This window comes from Solea senegalensis, linkage group LG7 (assembly GCF_019176455.1).
Source record: "Solea senegalensis isolate Sse05_10M linkage group LG7, IFAPA_SoseM_1, whole genome shotgun sequence".
Classification (NCBI taxonomy): Eukaryota; Metazoa; Chordata; class Actinopteri; order Pleuronectiformes; family Soleidae; genus Solea; species Solea senegalensis.
Window position 1 is genome coordinate 59,692 of NC_058027.1, and position 17,799 is coordinate 77,490.

General features: G+C 39.2%; 1 protein-coding gene across 1 annotated transcript; it reads left to right on the plus strand.

Annotated features, from left to right (window-relative positions):
- Positions 1–3,008: 3,008 nt before the first annotated feature.
- On the plus strand, positions 3,009–16,381 carry slc39a13 (solute carrier family 39 member 13). Its single transcript, XM_044031036.1, has 10 exons — positions 3,009–3,241; positions 5,102–5,470; positions 7,684–7,791; positions 8,555–8,697; positions 10,716–10,835; positions 11,746–11,835; positions 14,073–14,123; positions 14,209–14,341; positions 14,788–14,887; positions 15,591–16,381. The coding sequence occupies exons 2-10, from the start codon at positions 5,140–5,142 to the stop codon at positions 15,670–15,672; spliced, it is 1,158 nt and encodes a 385-aa protein (XP_043886971.1). The 5' UTR covers positions 3,009–3,241; positions 5,102–5,139; the 3' UTR covers positions 15,673–16,381.
- The last annotated feature ends 1,418 nt before the right edge of the window (positions 16,382–17,799 follow it).

Below are 17,799 nucleotides of genomic sequence, written 5' to 3' on the forward strand. Positions count from 1 at the left end.
GTGTATATATGTGTGTATATGTATATATGTGTGTACATATATACACACATGTATATATGTATATGTGTATGTATATATACATATCTTTTTTGTGTATTTATATGTATATATGTATATGTATATATTTGTGTATATATATGTGCATATATGTGTGTAAATATATACACACATATGTATATATGTATATGTGTGTATATATGTGTATATATATACATATCTTTTTTGTGTATTTATATGTATATATGTATATATTTGTGTATATATGTGTGTATATGTATATATGTGAGTACATATATACACACATATGTATATATGTATGTATATGTGTGTATATGTATATATACATATATGTGTATTTATATGTATATATGTGTGTATATGTATATATGTGTGTACATATATACACACATATGTATATATGTGTATATATATATATACACACACATATGTATATGTACATATATGTGTGTATATATATACATATGTATGTATGTATGTATGTACGTATATCCAAGGTTACTTGCAATGTATTTGGCTAAGGTTATCACTGCAGCTCATAGCTTTTCACCTTGTAATCTTTTGTCCCCGTTTGCATTGGATGAGCAAAAGAAGTTGCATTCTCTGTGGTCCTTCATAGACCACACTCTGCATTTTTGTGACCAGTTGTTTGTCTGTTTTTGTTAATCTGGGAAGGGGGAAAGGCTTGTTTAAACAATGGCTTTCTGACTGGATTATGGAGGCTGGATCTCCTTGGTTTCCAGCGGCGGAGGTCTTCAGCTGCCTCATGGCGTGAGGGCACATTTTACCAGGGACATGACAACATCATGGGCTTTGCTGGAAAGGGCATCTGTGAGTGAAATTTGTGCCGCAGCCAGCTGGCTGTCTTCTGTGGCACATTCCATCCCTTCAGCTGGGTCTATGATGACATCACGGTGCTGGAAGCGTCTCCAGTTTGGTGGCAGCTGGGCTAGGTAAAGAGCAGCTATCAAACGAAGGAAGCACTCATGGCGGATGCATAGACGTGCAGGCCGGGGCCTCGATGTACGTCGCCAAAGGTCATGTGCTTGTAAGGCGTGTGCGTAGAGGTCTGACCAAATGTGTGTTGTACCTTGTTACAGCGTTCAAGTCATAGTTTTGATAGCAAAACATCTAAAAAGGAATCTATTTAAAAGCAACAGTAAACACGACCTAAAACCGCTTGTTAAAGTTGTCATGTAGCAACACGTTATCACAAGACAAAACAAAGTTACCCTCTGTGTTGATAAAACGTTAGGTATTGTCAAGTTAAGTACTTTGTTCTTGATTTCCACCACCTTGACATGTCTTACATGAAGTGTCTCTTGATTTGGAGTGACACTTGTAGTAGTGAAGTGGCAGTGGTTAGGGAGTGATTTGAGTGAGTGGGCCAAACAATACTGCAGTATACTCGTGTTTGTTCGTTTCATGTCTTATTCTCTTAAAAAGAGAAAACACCACATTTGACGGTAACCCCGCTTTCTCCTGTTTTTTGAGGGGGGCCACGTTTACTGAAAAACAGGTTGTGTCCACTTATTCTATACAGTATCATGATCGTAAATATTGGGTGCACAACAGGTTTGACATCGGTGCCATTTCGTCAAAAAAGGAAGCATCTGTGATTCTTTGACAAAAACTGTCCAGGACTGGCCTACAGTCTTCTGTATTTTCCAATTTTTTGGAGATCTTCTGATACCCAAGGCCCATTTGATACCCAAGGAAGTATTTTTTTTCACAAAGAAATATGCTTCTATAAGTTATTAAGTCGTTAGTGCGATATTTCAACCACATCATTCCACTGCTGTGCGGATCGATACTAAAAAAAAAAAATCAATACTTCATATCTCAGATTGAGGCTCATATTAAAATATTGCTATTTTAGTCGTTTGTTATTAAATGTGTAGTTTATCATTAACAGGAGCGCAGTGAAAAGTAACTATGCCATTAGGATGTAGTCTAAATTAAACCCACCATGCGGTGTGTGATGTGTGTGGGAAGACAGTGAAGCACTGTGGCAACAGCACAAACCTCATTATACAACCCATAATCAATCATAACATTGAATATGATGAGGTTATGATGAAGCCATTTAAAGTGGAGGAGGAGGAGAGGGACAGTCAGGAGAGGTTGTGAGAAAAAAGTGGCGCAGACTAAAGGGGAAGACTTTAAATGTGCTGTTGTTCCTAAACAAACAACACTGAATGAGAAAATCTGAGGAATGCTGGAAAAATTAAGCCCGATTAACATGTTTCTAAACAAAAAAAAAAGAAGAAGAATTTTACAATGTACATATTCAAATGCTGTCAATGTGCAACTTTTCAGTTTTTTGTTTTTATTGTACAATATTTATACTTATAATTAAAGAACACAAAAGAGCAGGCTGATGTTTTGTATTCATAATGAAGCTATAATTGAAAATACCCTACTTTTTATTTGGATTGGTATTGTCGATACCAGTCTGAATTTCACATGGTATCAGATTGGAAGGGAAAACAGTGCGATCACTTACTCCAAATGCCAATGATCACAGAATTGGACAGACATAAAAAAATTACCGTAACTCCTAGACGGTTTGCAATATTTACGCAAACGTGTGACCTCTCGATGGATGGATGGATGGAAAGCAGAGAAATAGACCATATACTTGTCATTACAGTAGAAGCATTCACACATTGAACATTTTTGGACAATTCTGTAGCCATACAATCAAAATAAACCCAGGTGACCTAAATGGTCATGAGAGGGTTAAAAGTAATAGTGTGTTAATTAATATCTGGAAAAGTGACAACCCCAGTGTGTATGTTTTAAACTTTCGATAAGTAATTAACATTCACCTAAAACAATAAATATATCGCTTATTAAAACCATTTTGATGACACTGGGTGGGAGCACCAAAATTGCAATCTTTCCGAGGGCACCAAAATGTCTCGCGCCGGCCCTGGTTATTATTCCCATATATTTTAGGGAGAGCGCTTCCAGTTTGTGAGTCCGCGGGGCAGGAACTTCCTCAAGTGTTAGCAGGGGCGGGATCCTGACACTCCTATGCTGTTTACATCTTTTCCTCCAGGACCGTGATACGTGGCTGTTTGGGAGAAGCGGCAGCTAGCGGAGGCTCGTGCTGCTGCTGCTGCTGCTGCGGGTGGAGATAAAAGCTCAGCCTGCCTTCACCATTCAGCTGGCCTGGATGGCAGGGACACACTGGTGCAAAGACTACCGAAAACTCAAGGTATTTAAACACGAAAAGTCGCGGCTGTGTCGCACTTTGACGGGTTTTCTCGACTCGCAGCGTTGACACAAACTTTAGTGAAAGTGATGCTAGTTTTAGCAGCGCAAAGCTCTTTTAATGTGCAGTGATTGCGTATGTGTCGGGAGCTATGTGCCAGGCTAACGTTAGCCTGCTAACTTTAAATCACAGGCATCACACTTTTGTCCACTTCAGCGCGTGTTATTAAGACGCACAGTTTTCAGTGTAACAACAAGATAACACGAACTTTTGTTCGTTTGTTTATGAGTTTGTGCCACCCGTAGGTTTTAACGTCAACGCGTCTTCGTTTTGTACAAAACTGTGAGTGAAGTGCAGATAACCACAGCTAATAAACCTCCCACACAGGAGAATTAACCGTATTAGATGCTTTCAAACTCCTGTAAAGACTTGTTTCTGCTCAAGTTATGGCATAATTAACAGGCTCGGAAGAAGTAATTTATCTTTTAACTGAAACACAAACAACACTGAAAGAAGTATCCTTATACAAACTTTGAAGTAGTTGAATATTTGGACTACATCTTAAAATCACTGCTCTCTGTTCCAGAGTCAAAATGTGCATTTCATTTCATGTTTTTGATATTAGGTTATTATATTATTATTTAAAATATAGCTAAATATAATCCAATAGTCCAATATCCTATTTCAGATGTTACCAGTCACGATTCTGTAAGGCTGAAGACCAACCTAATAGATTAAGTTACTTTTGTTAATGAATTTGCTTCATAATAAAAGGCTGAAAAATCAAATAACTTGGTTTTGTGGTTGGAAAAAAATGTTGTATTAAATTCATGAAGACTTGTCCAAATACAATGTTAACCGTCTCACAACTTGTCACATTTATATTGCATCTTGTTTAGTGTGCTAACATTCTTTTTTTGGAAACTGTGGTAACTTGGTTCCACAAATTAAAGGAACACTCTCCAGTTTATGGTACTGTTTATTCGGGAATGTTGGGAGCCGGCAGTTACATGATCACTGTATACTATTTTAACATAAATCTATCTATTTATATACTATATATAGCTATCATATGACATGATAGCTATATATGATCGGAATATATCAGAAGGTACCACAGCATTCAATTAACTAATTAGAATAATTTGAATGCAACAGTTTGCATCTGGTTTGACCTGATCCAGTAACTGTAACGTTTACCTTCAGGTTAGTCCCATTGCTAAACTTTGACGTCATGCAAAGCCAAAATAAGAGCTTCATAAGCAAGTAATTTCACATTGAACTATTTTGCAGTGTTTTGGTGTTCTGATATTTTATGGACTAATTGATTAATCGAGAAATTAGTTAGTTGCAGCTATAATATACACAAACATAGCTTTGTTGTAGAAAGTCGAATACGTTTTGCTTTTAGGCTTTCTCTCAGACGGAACAACAGTTTGAAGCCACCATGAACCTTGGGTGAATTGTGACCAGTAATAGACCGGATGAATCATTCAATCAGTTGTTTCAGGCCTAATCACATGTGTATTTAACATGTACTATTTGAGGTCAAGTGTGTAAAACGCTGTGTCATCTCGTGTTGAGACTGCACATTATAACTAATGAGGGACTCCACACTCCACCCTCCACCCTTCACTCCTAACCATCCCAAGTGTGTCCGGAAACTACAGTGGCTGTCACATAGAACTCAAAAAGGATTGAGATTAGGCCCTTGTCTAAAGTGTATATATAAAAGTCTTATTATAAAGCTGCCAAAAGGATGTGTACACTTATAGAAACATACTTATAGGCAGTATATTCAACTGGACCTTTTAAAAATGTTTCCAAGAGGCCCGTCTGACTGAAAACACACTTCCCTTGCAGCATTACTGGTTACAAGTGCTCTTTGGACCGTGGGACGGATGAAAGGTGGAAACTGTAGACCGGGCCCCAGATGGGCTCTCTGTGCTCTATTTATCCCTGTTACTCTGCTGATGCTGACCTCCAGAGGGGCATCAAGTAGACAGAAGATGGCACAAACAGTTATGGGTCATGCAACAGCCACGGCTGCAGGACAAGGCCCCGGCCTGACCGATAACCTCCCAGGCCTCCAGGCAGTAGTGGACTTCATTGCCAGTGAACAGGCTCACGTTTGGCTCCTGTCTGTGGCGGGTTCAATCGCTGTCGGCCTCAGCGGGATTTTCCCCCTTCTTGTCATTCCCATCGAGGCTGGAGTAGCTCTCAAAACAGAAGGTAAGAGAATGCATTGTGTACTTGAGCTCAGTGTGTTCCGATGTGACGTCAGTAATGTGTTTCTCAGTAGCGTGGTAGTAAAATCGCTTCAAAGCTGTTTTTCCAACAAAGTAGGGCAATAGCATCCACACAAGCTGCGGCTGCTATTGCTATTTCTGTGGAGTGGAGTCTGAATGCGGCACTCTACGCAGACATGAAGGAGGAAACAGACCTGATTAGCACCTGTCACGAAAATTAAGAAGAGGAGGGAACACCCACCTGACCTGTTCTGTGACTCAACCCACGCCATCTGAGCTACCGACACAAGTCAATTAGACAGCAGAACTGATCAGACCTGCTGGTTGCGCACTCTTGCCTCCCCCCCTCCTCTTTCTCTCAGACACAGTGATGCCACGGAAACATCCTTCACATCTAAACTTAAACAGTCTGCACAGGTTTATACTGTGTTTTTAGCCTTTTCTGCTGCATATTAAATGCTAGACATGTTGGTTTCTTTATGTCGATTATTGACACCTGCTGCGGCTGGACTATGATCACAATGTTTCCTCAAGTTATTAATACCTTACAGTAGCCTATGAGAATATAAAATGTTAATGTTTGTAAAGAATAGTTGGCCTTGATTAACTTGACAACATAAGAACGAGCAGGAATTGGACACCACTGCAGCAGTGTTGCGTAGCTTACTCTCAGCCTTTCACCAGATTGGTCAGTAAGGTATTTTAGTTGTTTTTTTCTGACCCTGCTTTCAGACAATGGCTCGAGTGTGAAGTGGTCTTTGGCTCATGAAAACCAGCAGACACGTTGAAGCCTTTTCCATGTTGCAGAAATGTACTGCACTGTCAAAAACCACAGAGTTTTATAATCACAACCTCTAACATTAAGTTCTAGAGACACTCGGACAGAAATTTAAAAGCCCATCCACCCCTGTTTTCTGCAGTGCAGTCATTTGAATTGAGGAATGCCTACAGAGGGAAAGCCTGACCCTCATAGTTAAGGGGCCAGGACCGTGATTCATTCTGTTTGGATAATGAGGCGGAAATAGTTCCTCCGTTTTTACTGCAGCAATTTGAACTTTGAATCCCTCTAACTGTATATTAAAGGACAGCTTTTTAATGTCCGTAGTAAATCTCAACTCGCAGCACTGCTCTAATAAGAGAAATCAACCCCCGAAGGCTCAACAAGTAGCGCGGCGATCAGTTTTTCAGTTGTTTAGACTTGGAGCCAGCTGCATCATCTTCACAATAAACAGTATACAATGATGGCGCACGACTTAGAATTTGAACAGCTTGAACTTTCCTGAAAAAACACTTGGTCTTGATGACCACTTTGCACTGCAATTTTGCCATCCATTCACACCCATTCACACAGCACATTGCTATGCAGTGCTATTTTCTACCCCACACCACAACTGCCAATGTCATTTTGGTTTCTTGTGTCTTGCCCAAGGACGCCACTGGACACCACCATAAATCTTATTCAGTTGCACTCTGTCTTTTTCATGGCAACTCCTGTAATAATTTGTATTATTGTTTACACTTGTGCTGTTTACTCCACTGTTGTTGTTTTGTTTTTTTTTAACTGGCCCATTCATGGTGTAATTTGGAGGATGTTTTTCTCTACATGTTTGCTTCATACACAGAGGAGGAAAATGTTGAGGGAAACATACAGTGCAGTAGTGTCTCCTGTAACACACTGTAACCTGTATTGATTTTCTCGCTCACCTGCTGAGCCTCATCAGCCAGCAGTGAGTTAGTGTAGGTCAGCCTGAGGCTGTGGCGTCTCATTGGGCCCCACCCATATCAACGTGGCATTTCAGGATTTTAGGTCACTGGTTTTTCTTCTTGTTTTTTTTTTTTTTTAAATACAATCCAAAGTGCAGGTTTGTCATTACCAAAGGGAACCAAGAATAAAAAAAATATCCTGTGGGATACATGAGTAATCCAAGTGTATATTAGTTTGCCAAGTCAGAGACACTGTTGTGCATTTTTGTTTTTCCTGTTTTATTTGAGGGAATTATTATTATTATAAATAAGTGTTTTTTTAACTGTGGCCCTTCTTAAAAAGAAGAAAGTGTAGAGTTGTAAGGTCGGGTTTGTGGCTTTGATATGCAGCCAAACTGAAAGATCATATTTTTGTTAATAAACAAGTCTCTATTAATTAGAGTAACACTTACTGTTGCCTTGTTTCTTCTCTTCGACGTTGTGTTTCCTCAGCTGGATGCCAGAAGCTGAAGCAGCTCTTAAGCTTTGCTATTGGTGGTCTCCTTGGTGACGTGTTTCTTCACCTTCTTCCTGAGGCGTGGGCACACTCTGGCTCCTCAGGTGAGTCTCCTTCCTGTCGGTGCCATTGCCACCTTTGTATCTGAAGTACTTGTTACAGCGGTTGGCGAGTAAGTTTTGACTGGGACAGCCATTTACAACTAAGTGAATTCTTATCACCAGCAGTTTGTGTATGTTTGAATATATTGAATATATATTCAAGGTTTCATTCCATGTATTCAAAGTTTCATTCCATATATTCAAGGTTTGGTTCAATATATTCAAGGTTTGGTTCAATATATTCAGAGTTTCATTCCATATATTCAAGGTTTCGTTCAATGTATTTAAAGATTAATTTCCTGAACGGCATGCCATAATTAAAAAAAAAAAAAAAATATATATATATATATATATATATATATATATGCACTCCATTTATTTTGGCCATGTGAAACACTATCATTGCAAGACTTTCGATCAAAGCAACCGTGCAGAGGCTCCAATAAGAATCTGAAGAATTAGGGATAAAGTAACAGCATAGCGGCTTCACTAAAGTGATTTGTAACATAAATCAGGTCATCGACTGGCTCGTAGCACGTTATTGATTTGTATAGTTTTTTTTTCGTGACATTCATAATAGATTGCCTTTGGCATATGAACAGAGTTATTCCTCTGTGCTCCAGTGAGAGGGACGTTAGTATTAAAACAACGTTTTCCCCTTTTATTCCACCTAACACGACTTTAGTGAACGCCATTCTTTCTACTGGGTGCTTAATTTGTATTGTTCATTTAATCTTCTGTTTAATCTCCCTCCCACCCCCCTCAGCTAATAAACAAAAGCACTACGTGACCCAGGGCTTGTGGGTAATTGTTGGCCTGCTGGCCTTCCTGCTCCTGGAGAAGATGTTTCCAGACCAAGACATCCAGGAGGATCCAGCTGCAAACTCGGACTTGAACTGTAACACTCCTGTAAGTAATCCAGCTGGAGCGAAGTGGAAAGTATGCTCACTGCTGGCCAACACATTATCTCTGTTCACGGACATGACGGTACAAGCAGTCACACATATTTTTTTTTTTTTCTTCATAGCTGCACGTACTCCTTCTGTCTGCACATGTGGATGTAGCATCAGATGATTGACTGCACTTCTCACTGTGATGATGACTTTAGTTCTAATGTCTCACAATTGAGAAATAGTTTGGCACAATAAACCACAATATGTTCTTTTTTTTTTTTATAGGCAGGATTTTTACAGATTTTTTTTAGACTTAGTGAGTTGATTTCAATACTTTCAGAATAAGGCTAGCTGTTTGTTTTTCCCTGTTATACCAGTGCATTTCATCTCACAACGGTATGGTTTAGAATGGTTAAAGGCTGATTTTTGATAGCGATGGGTATGTCGCTACGTAGCATGACAACACACCAGTGTGACACAATATAGCCCACTAATAAATGAAACATGAAGGACTTCCAGCATTTCGGGTTCTTTTGAATCCTCACTCTGTTCTATTGCACAGTATATTTTAACGTTGTTTTTCCAATTTCATCCCTGTTGTCATCTGAATTCTGTGTTGACCCGTCAATAAACTAGGATCTTTTTTAGATTAGTCATTCCCAGAGACTGGATCAGTACCCACAGCTGTGTCACAGGAGATTTAAAAAACATTTGCAGATTTCTTTTTTTCTTGCATTTTTTACTTAAGAATAATGAAGTACTGACGTTTTGCACCATATTTCAAACTTTATATCTTCTTGAAATGGATGGTTTATCAATGTCTAATACATTGAGGTGTTACAGGTGTGGCAATATGATGATGTGAAAAAAGACGGATAATGAAGAATATCGGTGTAAGGTATTCCAACAGAAGGTTGCCAAAAAGTGGGACAGCACAGATGAGTTATTTTGGTGCCCTTCACACTTTTGATATTTGAAATGCAAATAAGGGCATATACATATGAAGTACGGATGTGTGAGTGGTGTCTGACTCAGCACACGGGTGGAAAAAAAAACATCGTTCCTCCAAAACAAGTGCCTATTATTGTCTACTAAGGAATTCATACCCTGACCATAAATAAACGTAAAGTTAATGTTTATCAATTAAGAGACGTGCGTCTGTGTTTCTACCGTGTGCCGAGTTGAAACAGCTGCTCATGTTTTTATTCATTAATCAGCAGGCATCTGAATGAGACACTTAACATGACACGTTTCTCTGTAGACTGTGGATGTTTTGGTCATTGCCCGTCCCCCCCCTCCAAAGCTCAGCTCCTTTTTAGTGCCAGGTGAAGCAGCTGCTTTAGCCATTTTAGTCTGTGTGCTGTGTGGCAGCATTTGAGAGACAGTGAAGTTATTTATGTATTTTCTCTGTAAAATACACTTTATACCAAAACAAATAAGGACTGTAAATAAATTTTTTTAACATTTTATATGAATTCAATTTCTGCTACTGCTGTGGAGAGTCGCTATGCTTAATGTGAAATATGCATTTTCAATTTCCCATTAGATAAAAATAGCTCTGCGCTCCACTATAACAATTTAGCCCCAATCTGTTTAACTGCAGGAGGAGATTGATAGCCCTGGAAATTCATCACACTTTATTAACTGCCGCGCGCCTCCGCTCTCGACACCAAGCAAACATTTCCTTACCATGGCTGCAAGACAGCGGGCTATTTTCCTCTTGCTTAATTTGATCATTTTAAATGGCGACATAAGTGGTTTCTGAATGAGGGAAAAGAGAAGTTGGCCGTTCTCGGAAAGCTGAGGCAACAGTCTGAGACAAATTTGTCCCCTCTTTTATGTTTATATATAAACACTCTGAAGGTTCATCTGAAAAATAAAGCAGAAGAACAAATAATAGCATATATGTCATAAGATATTTTTGTGTTTTTATTGAGGCAGGTGTTGAGGTTTAAGTCCGCCCGTCTAAATGACATGTTCTATGTATTATAAGAGGCACACGAGAACATGATTTTCTTGTTCTCTTCCCCACAGACTCAGTCTAATTCAGTTTTCAGTGAAAAAGCAGCGGTGTCGCGCAGGAACGGCCACTGTGCCGAGTCATGGAAATCCTCCAAGCAACAGAGTCTGCAGGAAAGATCTGCGCAAATTAAGGTAACATTGACAACTACAACACTTCCCACTTTAGTAAAAAGGGCAGAACATGAAAACAATCAGATATGGAGAGATGCCACTGGTGTTGACTTTGGTCAACTTTGTGTTGAGTAGCTTAATGAAACTTAGACATTAACATTTACACACCTTTCTGGCCTTAAATAGTTTACCAAGCTCCTGACACGACTGTGCTTTCTCCTTTGATAGCAAAGACCAAACTTTCAGTTTTAAATGACACTTGCACATGCTTTTAGCATTTTTGTTTGGTATCACCTTCATATGATGCTAGGGGTGATGGGGGGGCAGGGGTATCGAAACACTATTTCCTGCATTTTATGCTGGAAATTTTGTGGAATACAGCCAAGTTTTTGTCTTTGTTACATTATTTTTGTCTTGAGGCTGGGGGGGTTAAATGTATGTGCGCGGGGTGGGGAAGACTAGCTAAATTTCATAATGTAGCTTGTTTCATAAGTTAATACATAAGAGTTAATCGGAAAACAAACATGGCGGCGGCAAAGAGACGGCTTGAATCGGCGAATTGTGATCACATTCAGCGAAGTTGAGGACAAAATGTGGCGTCTTTAGGGCGTCCTGCCTAAAAGTAGGGCGTCTTTCTTATTATTTTAATACGCCCTGCTAGCTAAAAGCCTGCACGTGCACTAATCCGCAAGAATACATATCAGAAAACAAGCGGAAAATCATGGGAAGTCATCAGTAGCTTGTGTCTCATTGTCGTCCGTCTGTGGACTTTCCCAGATGAACAGATCAGTTACAGCCTTATTTTTAATTGGGTCATTTAAAAAAAGATTGTAACTGAAGCAGACTTCAACATCTCTAGTGTCCACTGAAGCACAGACATCTTTGTTGAAGGGCTAATGTGAATTCTTCTGTTGTGTTGGGTGTGTCTCAGACGAGTGGATACCTGAACCTACTGGCCAACTGCATCGATAACTTCACTCACGGACTGGCAGTCGCTGGAAGTTTCCTGGTTAGCAAAAAGGTAAGAATCCACAAATAAACTTGACGCTTACATGACTTGATATTTGTTTAAATGTAGTTTAGAGGTGGCTTTTTTGGTATTATAAGCAAGTAGCAGGTAGGCTTCTTTCTATTTTTCTAATCAGTCATTTAGCAAATTAGTCATGTGATCATGTTTATACTTAGACCTCACCGTGGGTATTACAGAAACGGATGTTTTTTCCCCATTTCTTCTATAATTGGAAAAGGAACCCTGGGGTCACAAAGCAAATGAGAAATATAAAGTGCACAAAATGACACGTTTAATTTAAATCCTGTCCCAAAGAAAATGGCTATGTTGGCAGAAATTGTATATACTACCCATACCTTTGTTTGGTTAAGTGTATATTCACTGGGGATGTCCGATAATATCGGCCCACTGATAATATCGGCCCGATATTAGCCTATTATGGTGATAAACATGTTATCTGCCGATGAATGAAAACCTGATATAGCAATACCTGGATTTCCCGTAAATATGAGAGTAAATACTTGGACAATATCGATATATCGGTAAAAAAAAAAAAAGCGCTAATATCGATCATTCCTAAAGTAAAAATGTATTGTTTTTTTGTCATTTTAGAATAAGTCTTTTTTGACAAATGCTAAACCGCCTGTATTTACATAGCACTTTTCGAGTATTGGTTAAGGCCCTGGTATACTTTGCATATCACGGCATAACCCTGACACGCAAGCATGCCAGGGTTCCTGTAGTATCTGACTTCACCATCGGGTGGCAGTACAAGTCTGGGCGCAGGGAATCGGACACATTCCTGCCAAAGAAGAAGAGAACGATGCTGCAGCTTCCTCGGACACGTCCTGTTCGAGTGTCGGGTCGCCAGGTCGGGGCTCAGATGTCTGTCCTTGGCGGCTACTTCTTCTGTTGTCAATGTTTTTTCTGCTTGGTCAGAGGAGCTTAATACGCCACCTACTGGTGGGGAGGAAATTCAGTTTGTACATGCGCTGTCTGCGCGCACCCAACGCATGGAAGTACACCAGGGCCTTTAACGCTCAAATCTATGTGACAGTGTCACCATTCACCCTTTCACACACACACACACGCATATTCATACACAGCATGTATAGAGTACATTCCCCCGTTTACAGACGAGCGGAGCCAGGAATCAAACCCTCGACCCTTCTGCTGAAAGATTTTTTAGCAATTATTTGTTATCCTTTATTTTCTTTACATGTTTATAACAGAGCAATATACATCATAATAAAAATAAATTTCTTTTAATGGATAAACTGTAAAATATTCAGATATATACTATACGTGTATGTTAGAAAACGCCACATCACTTGGGCTCCAGTGTTGACTGTAAAGGCTGAATATAAATTACACTGCAAGAGCTTCACAATGGCCAAAGAGTAGTGTAATGTAGTGCTGTAATAATTGGTGAAAGCCAAGGACAAAAATATATCTGGGGAATTTGGACGTACAACACCTCCCGTATGAGCACAGTGTTTGGCAGTGTTTACAGGCTCACTGGCAGAGCCGTGCACCAGTGCTATCATTAGCATTCCCGCACATTTTCAAAAGAAACCCATTCAAAGGGCTTTTATTACACACTCCACAATAACACGCTTCTTCATTTTGTCAAACCCTGTTTTTTTTGTTGTTTGTTCAGAAAACGTGCACTTTTAAACCGCAGCGCCCCGACTTTTGCGCTCCCCCCGGCACTTCACTGTATGTATTTGTATTCGCTGTGGGAGTAAAGGAGTCCAGCTGGAGAGACATAAGGCTGGCAGCGTGAACTCTGGATCCGTGTGCCAGAGAGGAAGTTAACTACGTTTCTCAAACATAAACACATTTTCACCAGCCGTTTCTCTCGTGCGCTCACGCTCACTTATTACAAAGTGGTTTTTGTCTCGGTGAAAATGGATCTGTTACATCAGATAACGTCTGAAAGACGTCTTAAAGCGACAAATGGTACAATTACTGTTCATTTTATTCCCAATATTTAGTTAATTAAATGAAAAAGTTATTAAATGTGAAGAAATTGCCTTTTTTAATGTCTTTTTTGTTGTATTTACTGGTAAAATATGTAATTAAAACACAATTGTGATGTGATTTTTCAGTAATTACACTCCCAACATCAGGCTGATTTACATTCACGATATGTCACACGTTAAAGGTGTTTTTGCACATTTTTTCACATGTTCGATCTTTGCCTTACACACTGATCACAGGCGGTGCTAATGAGTCTTTTGTTGCAGGTTGGGTTTCTCACCACCTTTGCCATCTTGCTCCATGAAATCCCTCACGAGGTGAGTTTAAACACGTCTCGTCTGAACTTAAATGTCGCTTTAGTGGGTCGGGGATGAGTCAGGCTGAGATGTCTTTGCTCCGCAGGTGGGAGACTTCGCCATTCTGCTGAGGGCGGGCTTTGACCGATGGAGTGCCGCTCGCATGCAGCTGCTCACAGCGCTGGTCGGGGTCTTGGGAACCTGCTTTGTCCTGTGTACTCAGTCACCTAAAGGCACCGGTAACTGCGCTGTCCATACAATCAAAATGCAGCATTATTATTAACTGGAAACTATTTTAGTTTGCCTGAAATATATTAGAAATGAAACAATCAGTTGATTAATATTTGATAACTAAATTAATCAACAACTATTCTTATATTTCCGATTGTTTAAGCTTCTCAAATGTGAATATTTGCTTCATTTCTTTGCTCTGGATAACAAAGAAATCATGAAAAGTGAATCATTTTGGTTTGTGGGCAAAACAAGACATTTAAAAACGTCATTTCCAGGTTTGACGAACACGATCAACATCTTTTAAGGTTTTTTGATATTTTATGGATCAAACGAGAAAAATAAATCGAGTATGACAATAATCGTTAGTTGCAGTTATAAAATATACATTATAAAGCCCTTAGAGTTGTTTACAGTTGCCATAATCAGTCCTGTGTTTTCTACTCTTATCTAGAAAATGCAACTGCCTGGATCTTGCCTTTCACTTCGGGAGGATTTCTCTACATAGCACTGGTCAATGTGGTACCTGACCTGCTGCAGGAGTCCAGTTTAAGGTAAGCCAGATGTTTTCAAACACGTGTGTGCTAAACTCTCTGAACCCCAAGCACTTTCTAGGTGTGGTAACAGCACAGCATGAATCAGGAGGGTTGAAATTCATTTCTTTTACAACAATAGCAGGGTTCCCCCGCGGATCCTTAAAAAGTCGGACAAGGCATTGAATTCATAAATCTAAATGCAAGGCCTTAGTATTAAAATGTCTTAAATCCCTGGAAAATGTTAATTGTTGATCTTTTTTGTAATTGAAAATTCGGAAAAGTCATGTTATTATGTTGAAATAAACACTTGGGCAAAGTCGTCGCTCACTAACTTGTTTTGGGCAGCTTTGTTGTTTTTGGTTTATTGGAAAATTGGTCTTAAATTTCATTTAAAAAGTCTTGAATTGAACTAGGGCAATAAAATTAAATCAAAATGTACAATATTTCTGTGTCACAGATGAGCGCAATTGAGCTATTTGCGCTGCATCACAAAAATAATTATGTATTCTGAATATTTGCACTTTTTCTGTAACATTTTTTTAGATGACATTTAAATGAATGAATGTTCACTGTATATGTAGCCTTTGTGTCTTTTGGACGTTTATCGCTGTTGTTTTTGCAGCTGATCAAAATATACGCTATCAGGTGAAGTTTGCCCGTTCTATTCTGTGAAAATTTTGTATTATTATTTTAATATTATTATTATTATTTTCTCTCGCAGGCACACTCTTCTTCAGATCCTGCTCATTTGCTGTGGCGTGGCCGTCATGGCTCTGCTCTCTGCGGTCGTCGACTGCCCATAGAGGCCTCACGCAAACACTAAAACTCACCCCGCACCTCATATCCGCTCCTAGCTTTTGACCGAGCAATTACACGTCTATGACATCATCACCACCACCACGTCCCGCTCCACTAAAGACATGTCCGACAAGAGTATGGCACTTTGTGGATGGACGAGTGAAAGCACGACTGCCCTCGAGACGTTTTGTGTGGACACTGAAAACGTGCCACACTCACAGTCACGTTGTTTTGCACATTTACAGAGAGAAACCCGAAATGATGTCTTTTTTACAAGGATTTCCTCCATTTAAAATCAGTCGAACTCTAAACAGTGTTTTAACAGAATCGTGACTGTCGTGCGTGTTCAGTTTCCGATGTAGCTGCTGCATATTTATTTAAAAAAAAAAACACTAACACTCTTGTTAGGAAAATAAAACACTATCACTCTTGTTAAGAAAAGAAGTGCCAGGGAGTCGGGATGTTAGCAGTGGCTTTTGCTCTATATACCAAAGTGTACAGTTTATTTCCCCCTGTTTGTGTCTCCTTTTTAAACACAGGTCGGTGCTTTGAAGCCTCCAACTGAATAAAAGTTTGGGATGTAAGTTACAGATCGACACCGCTAATGTATTTACGAGAATTTACATTAGCAGTTTACGAAGATACGAGTCATGGGACGGACATACAGGATGTGGAAGTTTGCACTCTTAATAAACTGTAAATTTCTCTAAATTACTTAAAGAGTTTTTTTTTTTTTTCATGTCTACGCAGACATTGCATTGCAGTGGGATAATTAGGTTACACTGATATTGATTGATATTGACCGGTCTTACGGGGCTCGTTGAACAGAACTCGTTGCATATTTTTACTGCAAAGATCCTATGCCTAAAATGTCATATGGGAACAGGGGCTATCATTGATCGTGTTGAAAATTGGACGAGCTGTTTGGCAACGTATCTGTTGCCATAACGACTCCGCCGCGGGTTGCCTTCCTTAGTCATCAGCCCGTGAGCAGCCCTCTCGCACTGGAGAGAGGAAAAAAAAAAAAAATCAGCTGAGCTTCCATGACTTCATAGCTGAAGACTCGGCGGGGGGGGGAGGGGGGGAGTCGCCCCTCAGTCACTCTGTGGTGACTTAATATCAACCTTTAAACTGAGCGGTGATATTATAACCGTTAACCAAAGACGACTGCTTATAAAAGTACTTGAATTTCCAATGAAATTTGTCAAGATTGTACAAAATGTACTCCAGAAGCACATGTGCACCCTTCCATCATACAAAACGAGATTGCATATTGAGTCGCATGTTAAATATATCTAATACACAAAGATATTTTTACTACTTCATATGGTCAAAAAGAAAAACTTCAATGTTTATTGACACAGCCCTTCTAGGAAAAAATAAAGTCTGTACATCTTAAATCTCCTCTTAAGATTTCAAACTTCAAATGTTAACTTTGAAAAGACATTTTAGAGTAAAATGCAGTATAATAATGCAACAATCAGCTCCTTTACATTGATACCATCCTATTTCTAATGCTATTTCCTTGTTTAGTAATAACAATTGTAATAGTGTGGAAGTAATGTTAGGCTTAAGGTTTGTTAATGGGAATTGCTCAACACTGCCATTAGTGTGAAAACGTCACACAAAACTGATAAATTCAACCTCACATACGACTTAAGCTTCTTAACCGCACACGAGCTGGAGCCACAAACGGCTGTACACAGCTGTGATATCAAACAGTGTATGTCCTTTATGTGAAAAGTGGAATAAATTAAGTACAATGGATTAATTAACTGAAGTAATTCATTAGAGTTGAAACAATTAACTATTAACTATTTTCATACTTGATTAATCGGTTGGAAGCTTTTTTGTCATGATTAAACCAAGATTTCCGATTGTTTAAGCTTCTTAAATGTGAGTATTTTCAAAACAAGAACACATTTGAGAACATCATCATTTCCAGGTTTGACGAACACCAGTCAACATTTTTCTGATATTTTATGGACCAAACGATGAATTCAAGAAAATAATCGACACATCAATCGATTATGAAAATAATTGTTAGTTGCAGCTCTTTAATTCCCATATGGAGTCTCTGATTTGAAAGAGCATGTTTAAATCATCATCTCTCTCTCTCTACTTTTACTGCA

Bases quoted from the DNA above. Each gene is read 5' to 3' on its own strand.
- slc39a13 (XM_044031036.1), top strand. From the start codon at position 5,140: ATGAAAGGTGGAAACTGTAGACCGGGCCCCAGATGGGCTCTCTGTGCT. The intron at 10,836-11,745 runs GTAACATTGACA...GGTGTGTCTCAG, and splicing joins AAAGATCTGCGCAAATTAAG to ACGAGTGGATACCTGAACCT. The intron at 14,342-14,787 runs GTAACTGCGCTG...ACTCTTATCTAG, and splicing joins TCAGTCACCTAAAGGCACCG to AAAATGCAACTGCCTGGATC.